The sequence below is a fragment of the Lissotriton helveticus genome, chromosome 12 (assembly GCF_964261635.1).
Source record: "Lissotriton helveticus chromosome 12, aLisHel1.1, whole genome shotgun sequence".
Lineage (NCBI taxonomy): Eukaryota > Metazoa > Chordata > Amphibia > Caudata > Salamandridae > Lissotriton > Lissotriton helveticus.
The window spans coordinates 142,068,543-142,080,549 of NC_136073.1; the positions used below are offsets into that span (position 1 = coordinate 142,068,543).

Sequence of the window (12,007 nt, forward strand, 5' to 3'; positions counted from 1 at the left end):
CTCTTCTGCTATTATCTAATTAAAATAGTGTCCATGCTGAAGGTGGTGAGAGGTTAACTTCCTGTCAGACTCATCATGGAACGTTGCTGTGACCTATGCCTGACATGCAGTCCAGCCGTCCCCGACCTTCATCCTGAGCAGGAATATAGCCATGGAAGAAAAAGGCTTGCACACTCTAGACAGAGTGCATTCCTTAATGCACTAAGGCCAGCTTCCTGACAGTACCAATGTATATGGTTGGGTCATTCCAATAGGACTGGGGAATGGATTCTCCATATATGATCTCTTTAGCATAGAGATATTCATAATAAGAGTAATGTTAGTAACATTATGAACAATTAACATGGTTGAATTGTTTCTGTTTTTCACGATTCTAATCATGCCTATTGCAATGATGTGTTTCATCGTTATTATAATTGCGGTTCATGTTTTGCTTACAAAGAATAGAGCTCTTCAATAAACGTTTGACATTGCAATACTGTAGGTTTTTTTGTGACACTTTAGGCTTGCATGAGTGACAAACAAAAGAGTTAGACCTGTTTCTACTATTTCTTTGGGAATCTGAGAGTCATGTTCTAGGTTACCGACAACATTTATAACTCTGTGGGTTTAGGAGCTCAGATTCAGTACTGTAAGCTAGCCAAACAGACCAACATTTACTGATTATATAGTAAAACTCAATCTCTGTATTATGACATTTTGTTTTTCTAAATACACAGTCATACTAGATCAGAAAGAACCGTATAAAAGTACCTGAGGATTTACTCTTCAGGAAGCCTTCTTTGAAGATCTCCCACACCCAGGCTTGAAGCTCTTCGTCCTTCTGGATGCTCTCTTCACTTTTATAGTAGAAGTCAACAATGCCAGACACATAACTAAGAGCAACAGAAAATGGATTAGCGTTAATTGGTTAAACACCACATTTGACACTTCGAGGCCAAGGAAGATGAAGCTGTACCTCTTACTGCAGAAAAAGCAGGCATCACTCATGTAACATTTATTCTGCATGTGTTAACCACTAGTTTAACATGGATCTTCTACATGCAAAGGGGTCCTTTATACTTACTAACAAGATTTACCTCAAAGGCCTGGGGAGCCAATTCCCCCATTGCCAGTGAATCTACTCTGGAATATGTTCTGCTGTCTTGCTCCTCAGGATGGCGAGGTGCCCTCCTCCCTAATGGAAAGGAGCTGAGGCAGGGTTTGGGGCCACAGCTCTATACAGGTTCAGATGTCTCATTTCCTTCTGGGATAGGTCACACAGATGCTTTACTAAGGGCTTCCACTGTATCCAGTGGAGCCTAGCATAACAAGATCATCTCAAGAGAGTGACAATTTCATGTTATGAGTCATCTCTGCTCATGTTCTCTGCACACTATATTGTTTTGAACATAACACAAGTGCATCATGTGTTGAATTGGACAGACGAATCTTACAACCACCCATTTCTTGGAAGAAGTGACTTTCATGTTTGCAGTGCCCAAGGGAACTTTCTGTGCAAGCAGGAAGAATGGAATTGTCTCTTTGCTGTTCACTTCAGGGCATGACCACTCACTGTCTGTCCACAGGCATGCAGCCCTTAATAGGGTGCTTCATAACATTTTGATTAGGTCATAATCTGACCTACCTAATGAACAGTAATGAGGTGATCGCAAATTACCGATTTATGGCACTCACAGGGATGGTGGCCAGCTAGGGTCAAAAGTCCAACATATCTGTGACTGCCTTTATGTAAAATATCTTTTTTTTAAATCCAGCCTGATTTGGTTAAAGTAAACAGGGCTAAGTTTAAAAATGTTTTTTTTAAAGTATATTTCAGAGTCCCCAGACCACTGCCTATTCCCCAACATACTTTTTATTATACAATCATAAAGGGAAAGGGCCCCAGTCATCCCCTTTCCCTTTTGGCACTTATACAACTTGTTTTGTTTTATAGAACTCTGTTATATCAGCAGGGCTGCCCTTTGCTGAGCTGAAGCCTTGGGTTATACCAAAGTTGTCATCTCTCTTGGTCCTTATCAATGTCCTCTCCAGGGTGCTGCTGCTGGTGATCTCAGTGGGCAACCTTTTTGTTTTCACAGCTCAGGTCCAAGCTGATTACCTCAGAGCAGTTACCTATCTGTGTGATCACATAATTCCCAATGCCGTCAGTCATTCATGCCATATCCAAGCATGCTTCCTTCCGGGCTAAAAGGGATGTGAGAGTCCAAGTGAGGGGGCGGGTTGAGATGAGAAGGAGAACGAAAGGCGATGAGGAGAAAGGTATATGGAAGGAGACTGGAGCAAGAACATTTATGTATAGCCTCTAAAGAATCAACAGTTGCCGGCGGCCTGGAACAAATAAAATTATTAAAGCAGTTCACTAGATCAGCTGTCTGTGCATACCTATGAATCTAGGCACCTAAGGCTTGCACCCAAGACCGCCCCTCTACATCAGTCCCCCGTCGTCTGTCTGTTGGCTCCAGAAATCTACCCAGGTTCAAGAGTCTAGTGTTACAACAATACCAACCCCACAACTCAGCCACATCATGCAAAGTACAGTTTTGACTGTTCTGGCTGGGAGTAGCTGCATGCTCCATACAAAAATATCCTCATCACATAACATTTGGCATTCACACATGTTCTACTGTGGGGATAGTTAGTGCTCTCTTTATGGTGAGAGTAGTACTTGCATTCAAGGTGTGAGCAAAATATTGATTTATATCCTAACGATGCAGGGTCATACAAGTAATGACTTTTCAGTTCACAATACGTTTGCAGGGGTACTTTTTTAGATATCAGTGCTTAAGGAATGGTTTACTGAATTGTGCAAGCTACATTGGCTGATTCGTCCATGTATCTTAGCCAAGCTGACATCCGTTGCTGCTCTACAAACCTACGCTGATCCTATCTTGCCTAACAGATCAGAAACAGTCATCCATACATCCATACAAACATTCATTATGGTGACAATCACTCACCAAAATATTAATTGATGGCACCAACATTCTTCTTTACCACTGCTAGAGCTTCAACCCAAATCATACAGTAGTTTTAGATGAGGATTGTGTGGGCCTTAATTGACACTGAGGTGTTACGTCTCTCAGTCCGGAATATTATATACAATTCTGTGATTCTCAGATCATACACTGTGACAGGTTGTGAGCACACAAATCATGGACACCTGTCTGTTAATGGGAAACAGCAATCAAACAGTCATGGAGGTATGTGTATTTAAACTCAAGCTTGAGAGATACAGAGCGGTCAGCTTCCAAGCATGCTCTGCCATACGCAGCTGGCCCTATCTTTATATACCATTTGAACAACATTGACATACATTGAAATAGCTGAGTCAGATGTGTGTGCAGACAGTTGATTTCATAAGTTAATATAGCGCCAATACATAAGAAGGGCAACATAAAGGGTCCAAAAAATTACAGACTAGTAGCCCTAATCGATAACGAAGCCAAATACTATGCTGGCCTCCTTTTAGAGGAGCTCTTGGAATGGTTGTAAGAAAATGCAGTGATCCTTATCACCGAGACAGGATTCCGCAAACAAATAGGCACAACATCAAACATGATGGCTCTCTCGCTCCTCATCGATGCCACAAAGACAGCCAATCTACCCCTGTATGTATGCTTTATCGATTTTACTTCAGCGTTCAACACCATCAATAGAAACTTACTATGGACAAAGCTAGAAGAAAGGAACATTCCATCAGGGCTACTCTCACAGCTGATCTTACTACACATGGACACATGGGTCCAAATCAAGCCAGGATCAGGAAACTTCCTGTCAAGAAAAATAATGACCACAAAAGGCCTAAAACAAGGTTGCGTGCTAGCGCCAACATTATTCAACATCTTTTTGTCTGACCTTGCACAGCAGCTGGATGAAAGCAACTCTCATGCTCCAAGTATAGGCGGTCTTACTCTCTCCAACTTAATGTATGCTGATGATATTGTGCTAATCAGCAGAACACCAATAGGACTCCAGCATCTGATCAGCATAATGTTCAAGTATTCAACAGAGAATAGCATAAGCATTAACCTTCTAAAAACGAAAATAATGAAGATAAACGGAAAAACAGCATCAGCAGGATTCCGCTGGCACATGGGAGGGACCAGACTGGAAATAGTGGAGGAGTACAGGTACCTGGGGGTAATCCTTGACAGAAATTGCTCATTCCAACAGCAAAAGGAAGCAATAAAACGGAGGGGCATTAGCATAGCGATAGCACTAAGGAGCCTCAAAACGAAAGCAGTCGGCCGAAGCTTCACCCCCCTGCTTCAAGTGCTCCAGGCAAAATTAACATCGGCAGTAACTTACGGAAGCGAATGCCTCCGAGGGAGGGACGCTCAGCTATTGAACAGTACAATAGTGAAGGCCATGAGAATGATTTTCAGCCTGCCCAACTACACCTCCCAGGCTCAAATAAGGCTGAAATTTGGCCTGAGAAACCAATCGATGGAGCGAATGGGTGCCTACGCCAAAAGATGGCATAAGATCCAGAGAGGAGAAGCCGTAAGTCTAAATCACTATCTATGGAAGGAGATAGAAAGTAAGAGCAACAGTGTGGCCGCAAAATATCTTAAGCACTCAATAAACTCCTCGAGCCTACAAGAAGCCTGGAATCTCAGCATGTCTCATAACACCTTTAAACAGCTAGTTAACAAATCAGTAAGATCTATCTCGTTAACTGAGGATAAAGCAAGCCTAGCTAACCGGGTCCATGGCTGGATAGGCATCCAAAGCTATACAAGCAGTCTCTGCCAAAGCTATCTAGGAGTCGGGTTCACCAGGCACACAAAGGAGAAGTTCCTACCCCTACGGCTGGGCCAACTCCCGGCACAAAACCATCGACCCCCATGGAAAAGGCCCCAAGCAACAACCACTTGCCGAATATGTGGAAACGCAAAGGAAGATATCCAGCACCTAATATGCACCTGTAAAGGTCTGGACACTGAGCGTAGATCTCACCTTAAATTGCCCTTTAATCAGCTGGGCTTAAGGCTTGCGTTGAGGGAAAAAATATTCAACTAGCAAGCCATGTTGTCAAATTCCTGGAGGAAGCAGAAAAAAAACAAGAACGACAGAAGGCAGACACTGGATGATTCCAAGCTAATAAGTAAAACTCAAAGGGGCTACGAAGAGGATTCAACCATTCAACATGGGAATGAACAAACCCCTGAACACTAATTAGCACACAATAAAACAGTAGGGGGTCATTACGGACCAATAAGACTCTGCTGAAAAAACAAGCCTTTTTCCGTTCGAATCATATATTACAGTTCGGTCTACACCCTGATGTAAATCTTTGGAAACAACTAGTCCAGGCAAATCAAGAGACTCACTCTATTTTTAACTCTATGTTCAGCTAGAAAGAAGTCTACATTTCTGTAGTAACAACTATTCTTCTTTTGTAATATAAAGTCATCTTCACTTTTACATTGTTTACAATAACAGTATTTAACTAATGTATTATATGCTAAAAATTGCAATGGTTTTAATTAACTGAGCAATAAAGATTTACTTACTTACATAAGTTAAGCTTTATACAATCATGAACAGAAATCTTGGCAAAGCACGAATACATTCTGAGGAGTGAGGACAGGTGCAGTTTCAACATCTGCAGTTATCTTCCTTTCTCATCTACTTCTTATCTACCTGTTTCTTCAGTTCTTAAGAAAAAAGGGAAGCTTAACAAGCATAAACAGTTATTGGCTTTTACCCACTCTTCCTCCATCCCATGTGCAGAAGCCAGGGTGTGTACTCCTGTATAGCTCATTAAATCATGGTGCGTACACAACATGGGAGAACAGTTGATCAATATCACATTTATGCCCCCAAAAAGTTATCAGTCTCTTCAGCGTGTCTTGGAAAATGTGGGAGACTTGTACCACAAGAAAGAGGACTTGTTGAAAAATACCAAAGTCAATTGGCTAACCTATTAACATTTTATTAGGGCAATTTCAAATTGGGGAATCTACAAGGAAACATTGTGATAATTCATTTCTAAAAAACACAGTTTGCCATAAAGAGTAATGAAGGTGCCATAGTCCAGAACAACTCAGAGTGAGCAGAAGAACACAAATGCTTGACGTTTTGTGATGGTGGAACTCAGAAATGCCTCTATTTATGATATATCTAACATGCCTTGACACGTTTCTTAACATTGTCGATATTTTTTTAATACATTTCCTATTTTGAACTTGTTTTAGGTTTTAGAATTCATGCAGAGTAATTAATTATTTTGTGTGTGTGAGTTTGCTGCGTGCATTATTTTTCCACTTCTGCACTACTCATGTTCACGAACAGTGAGGACGTAATATGTTTTCAGTGCAATGGTGTTGCTAGTTGTTTGGTTTCTGCACTAACGTCATACTCAGTGGAGAAAATACTTCCAGGTTCTTCAAATGAAAGCATTGTTTTCAGCTACATGTTGATACTCGCACAACAGAGGGTTCACACTTGGAAGTGCTTCTAACAGCTCCATATAATTGTTATGGGCAGACAGATATTTAAACTAGTTCAATTAGGATGGGATGAAAGGAGAACTCATATGGTCAGGGACATACTGCCTGTCCAGACATGATCCTGAAGATCATCTCATCTGCAGCAAGTATGTGGGTTGTATTACATGGCTCAGCAACTATAATGAATGAAATGAAATTATATTTATATAGCGCATAGACTACCCTGAGGCCTCGCAGTGCTATACACGATACACCGTAATTCTGATAGAAAAGGTGGTAGTTTCCTGAACGAATTCACTATGGGTGTGTGATAATTAATGTTTGGTGCTTACATGATATTCATATTATTTACATTTATTATGGCTGAGGGATTCATAAACATGGCGGTAATCCATATTTATGTGATATATATTAGATTAGCACACAATAAACACCAATTATTATAAATACATAGGTTTGTGTGTGAAATGATGTAGGGGAATTCAAGGTACCTCTTCATATTTATAGCCTGCTAGCTCTTCTTGAGGTTTGTCAGATTCTAGCCTTCTAACATTTCTACGAGTACAGCCCATAGGAGAGGGTGGGACAGACCTGTCTGCTTTCCAATTTTCCATAGAGGCCAAGGCTATGTCAGTGACTCATAAGGCTAGGTAAACCTACCGGTGTGAATCCCAGACACTGGAGGTTCACAACAAAACAACTTTAATTCGTGCTACCAGACTCCTTGAGTTTCTGGGTAATTCTACAGAGACGCTCGTGTAGATCAAAGAACCATCAGTATTTCAGCATGCCTCAAAAGCAATTCTCTAGATAACAAGAACAAGCAATATCTAAAACGAGAATACATCCCATATAAAATGTGGATTATTTTCCTTTGTACTGACTTAGGAGTGGATCTGTGGCAGAGGAGGTGGGTGAGGCCTGCACTAGAAGCACATGGAGCCTGGGGGGACCAGCATGTACTGAGGCTGTAGGGTATGGGGAGTGGGCACAGGTGCTCAGGGTTGTGACCAAGGCTTTTGGTAAGAGCCATATAGCCAAAGGGACATTGATAATGATGCTGCAGTCTCCAGACCTCTCATGACACCTTGATGTTGGGGGCAGGTCAAAGCGCTCACTTGCTATGTCTTCATGTGCAGGTCAGATGATGTTGCCTCAAACAAGTTGCTGTGCTTCTGAGTTGCTTGTGTCGTCTTCCAGCAGACGAGCCACATCTATGAAAGAACTTGGTGGCAGACATGTTGTGCAGCATGAAGGTTAGGTGATGAACTGGCTGCAGTCTTGGAAGAGGACAACATCATACAGGGCACTTGCCAGAAGACATATATGCAACATGGAGAGCCAGCTCATGAGCTGCTCGTGAGGTCTTCTTTCAGAGGGAGGACTTTTCCCACAGCAAATAGAAAGGGCAATATAATGCATTCTCATGTTGCCAACTACAAAAGCAATTGGTCTTATCAGTGCACTCACAGTGACTCCAGACTGCTGCTACAGGTGCCCACTCGATGTCGATGTGAATGAAGTGACCAGTAACAACAAAAATTTAAAAAGCCAATTTTGTATGCCTTTCTGAAAGCAAAACCTTTTGATTTCCCCAAAAATATAACATACATTAATTACGCTTTAGTTCAGTCTCCTTCAGACTTGACTACTTTGCATCAGGACTTTTTGGCCATTTTAATTGATATCTTGGATATACACAAATAATTTTTTTCCGCTCATTTACTTTTAATTAGTTGTTTGCATGAAACGTTCTGACTATATTGTGGTGCATTAGGAACTAGTTTACTTGTGGAATGTACTATTAATCACCGCTTTTTGTCATATTTAGGTAGTTAAGCCAGGCATGCACTCCAATATTTTCTGTATTTACTTTCACTGTGACATCCACTTTATAGATGCTTTTCTCCATCCAAACCACTGACCGAGTCAATATGTAGGAGCCATCTTGAAACAGTATTGTGCACAGTGCATCATTGCTTTAGCATTACAAGACGCCATCAAGTTTAGAATCAACATGTATTGGAAAGGTACAGCACATACTGCATCGCTGTTTTACCATTCCAAGATTGGCACCACTCCTAGAAACAATGTGGTAGCCTTTCGTTTTATTACTATAGAAAACAAACACAGTCAAAGTTAGCAGGTTTGAAGTTAATATGCTAACACATCAAACGCAAGCATGTGCAAATACACCCTTGGGCATACTCATGTTCGTATGCATTAACATATTGAAACCAGACATGATTGGCTAAGCCAGTGATTATATAACTACGTTCCCAACACCAACGCAAAATTCCATTGAAAAAGGTGTACATGTCTGCAATATGCCAAAAACAAGACTGGCAACCAGGAAGTGTTGGATTGGAAAACCCCCCGCATGGCTCAGGATAGCGCTTGCCTTGCTTGGAGGTCCACTCTAATCAAGGCGGTTTAAAATAGTTTTGCCTCAGCATACATGACAATCCTGCATGTTCACTAAGGAGCTCCTACTATGATAACATGAGACCTCAGAGCATGGCTCTGTGGTAAGGAGAGACACCTACAGTGTACCCACCCTTTTGAAAGAGTCTACTGACATCTCACTGGGCTGCAAGAGACTGTCAGGGATGGCAGCAACTGTTTATAGTAAAAGCACAATCCATTGACGCTGCCAAAGCGTTTGACAGAGTTAATTGGTGTTACTGAAGTGAGGTATTAAAAAAGTTTAAGTTGGGGGATAACATTGTAAAAGCTGTAAAAAACATCTACAACTCTCCTAGAGCTAAAATCCTAATCAAAGGCAACCTAACAAACAATATCTTAATAGGTAGGGGAACATGCCAAGGGTGTCCCCTCTCCCCCTTGCTTTTCAACTTCTATATCGAGCCGATTGCAGAATGTCTCAGGAATCTCCCCTCAATCTCCCCATTTTGTTATCAAGGGTGGCATAAGAAAGTAGCGCTCTACGCAGACGATCTCATGATTTTTACTTCAGATCTGGAAGAGGCTCTTAAAACAACAGAAGAGACCCTAACATCTTTTGGGAGGATATCTGGATACCAGATAAATCAAACTAAAACTGAAATGATAAGCTGGAAGGAAAATTTTGTCTCCCCTTTTTGTAAAGAAAAAATAAGGTATTTGGGTATCGACTTAGTAAAAGATATTGACAGAATAACCCAAATAAACTTCCATAGGGTAGAACTTGAAGTAAAAAAGCTCCTGAAAGTATGGAGGGGTTTGCCTTTAACATTCTTGGGTAAATCTAACATCATAAAAATGGCAATTTTGCCAAAATTCACCTTTATATTTAAAGCTATCCCGCTAATAGAGAAAAGATAAAAAAGATGCAGGGTGATTTATCCAGTTTTATATGGTCTTCAAAGAAACCAAGAATTGCTTGGCATAAACTAAGGAGAAAGAAAGAACAGGGAGGTATAGCTAGTCCAGACCTCCTAGAATACTGCAGAGCCTTCCAATTTAAAAGCAGTAGAGTGCTGTTGGGCCCTTATGAAAATTATCCACTACTCCTACAAAATCTAACGAACAACACCAGCCACTTTTTGTACACATTCGGCCACCCGAAGTTCTTCAAAAAAATTAAATTGAAGGTCCTGAAATCAGCTGCTAGATTGTGGTATTGTGTGAGATCTACAGTAGATATCCCCTTCTATAGCGATAAGGCCCCGATTTGGGATTCCCAGACGACACCAGACTGCCTTAAGGACAGTTTAGCGATCCCTCTAATATCTGCCGGAATAACAGAATGGGGACAGCTTCTCTTTCATAATAAACTTCTTGAATGGGAAATATTATCTCAATGTACAAACTCTACTCTTTCGAAATTCCAATATTACCGGCTATTGAGTTGGAGCAAGACCCTCAAAGAAACTAGGAAAGGTAACATCTCCCTGGAAATAAAGATGCAGACGAGAAATCCATTTTTGAAAGAAACATCCTTTTGGTACTGGGCCTTAATTTCGGCTGGGGAGGATGATTTCCTAATCCCGGAAAGGACCTGGGGAAAAGACCTGCCGACGCTGGATACAAGCAACCTATGGCAAGTATCTATGAACAAATGCTGGTCGATTGTAACGTCTGCTGCTCTCAAAAGAAATCATTTGCTCACTATACACAGAGCCTACTGGACTCCGAAAAGGTTATCCAAAATGAACGGAGCCACAGTGAAGAGCTGTCCAAAATGCGCCTTACAGATGGCTGACGACCTCCATATGTTTTGGCGATGTCCCAGTCTGGATAACTTCTGGAAAGATGTGGGTAATACCTTAGAAGGGGTATTGGGAAGACAACTACCTGTAAGTATGAACTTAGTTATTTTTGGGGTCATCGATATAAATGTAATAAGCCCCTTGTCTAGAGCTCAAGAGAATTTAATTTTCATTCTGATTCTTTTGGCAAGGAGAGAGATCTGTGTAAAATGGATAAATCCAGCTCCACCGACCCATAACGAATGGCTGGCGTCAATCTTGAAAGTGTATAACCTTGATAAAAATAAGAAGCTTAGCTCTAAAAAATATAAAATTTGGGACATCTGGGAAGAGTTTCATAAAGGGTGATTCAAAATGTAAAATTGTGATGTGTATATATAGGGTATACCATATGGTGGAATATATCTGGATTCTTCATTATACCTCGTTGTAATGTCCAATGATTACGCTACCGCAACAATATCAAGGAAGGCTTGTAAGAGAAGCCACAATGGCTAGCTCATCCCAAATCCGATACAAGGATCCCTCTCCTTACAAGTATATGGAGGTATGAGGTTCCCTTTCTCAGAGTTGCCCGAAGTTGAGAAGGGTCCCTGAAACCTTCCTTGAAACCTTTAAACTGTTGCTTAATGAGGACAAAAAAAAAAAAAAAGCACAATCCATTTTTGCCTTATACTGTAAAAGGTAAATGCTCTCTGGCCGCTCCTGGTAAAAGATCTGCCTAGAATCCCTTTCACTGCTTCCATGTAGGATATGGATGTTGAATACATGTGTGCTCAAGATGAGGTATCAGAGGGAGACAAGTGCATGCATGGTGGTTGAATGTATAGGGACAGGAGTACATTTTTGAATGTCTGTACATAGATTACTCATGGAGACTGGTTGTGAGCTTGTCGAGGTTAATTGTTGAGTGTAGATCTGGAAACTCCAAGCCAACGTTTGAATTGAGCCACTGCCCTATAAGAGGAGGGTAAAGTGACTTTCATTTCTAGTGTAAAGACAGCCCCATGGCATCTTTCTGTTTCTTTTTCTTCAGATTTGTCACTGCAGAAAGGATTGTGTAGTGCCTGGCTTTAGACACTTGTCCCTCTTCTGTGATTAGCTCTCATCCCCCTGCCAGGAAATACCCAATTCCACTTCCTCTCCAAACCTACAACTATAAACTGTGGAGTACCCGGAAAACACCAAACTCAGCTTCCAAGGCGGAATCAAAGATGTCGCAACCTGGATGAGCCACAACTGCCTAAAACTGAAATCGGAGAAGACGGAGGTCCTCATCCTTAGACCCTCCCCCACTGCATGGGAGAGCTCCTGGTGGCCCCCTGAGCTCAGAAACCC

At 41.4% G+C, this 12,007-nt stretch overlaps 1 protein-coding gene across 1 annotated transcript in view; it reads right to left on the reverse strand.

Annotated features, from left to right (window-relative positions):
- Positions 1–12,007, reverse strand: part of LOC144799547 (hydroperoxide isomerase ALOXE3-like) — a 220,495-nt gene that overhangs the window by 16,648 nt on the left and 191,840 nt on the right. Inside the window, exon 11 of the mRNA XM_078670914.1 lies at positions 754–875. Within this exon, the coding sequence (XP_078527040.1) occupies positions 754–875 (122 nt within the window). The remainder of the gene's footprint in view (positions 1–753; positions 876–12,007) is intronic.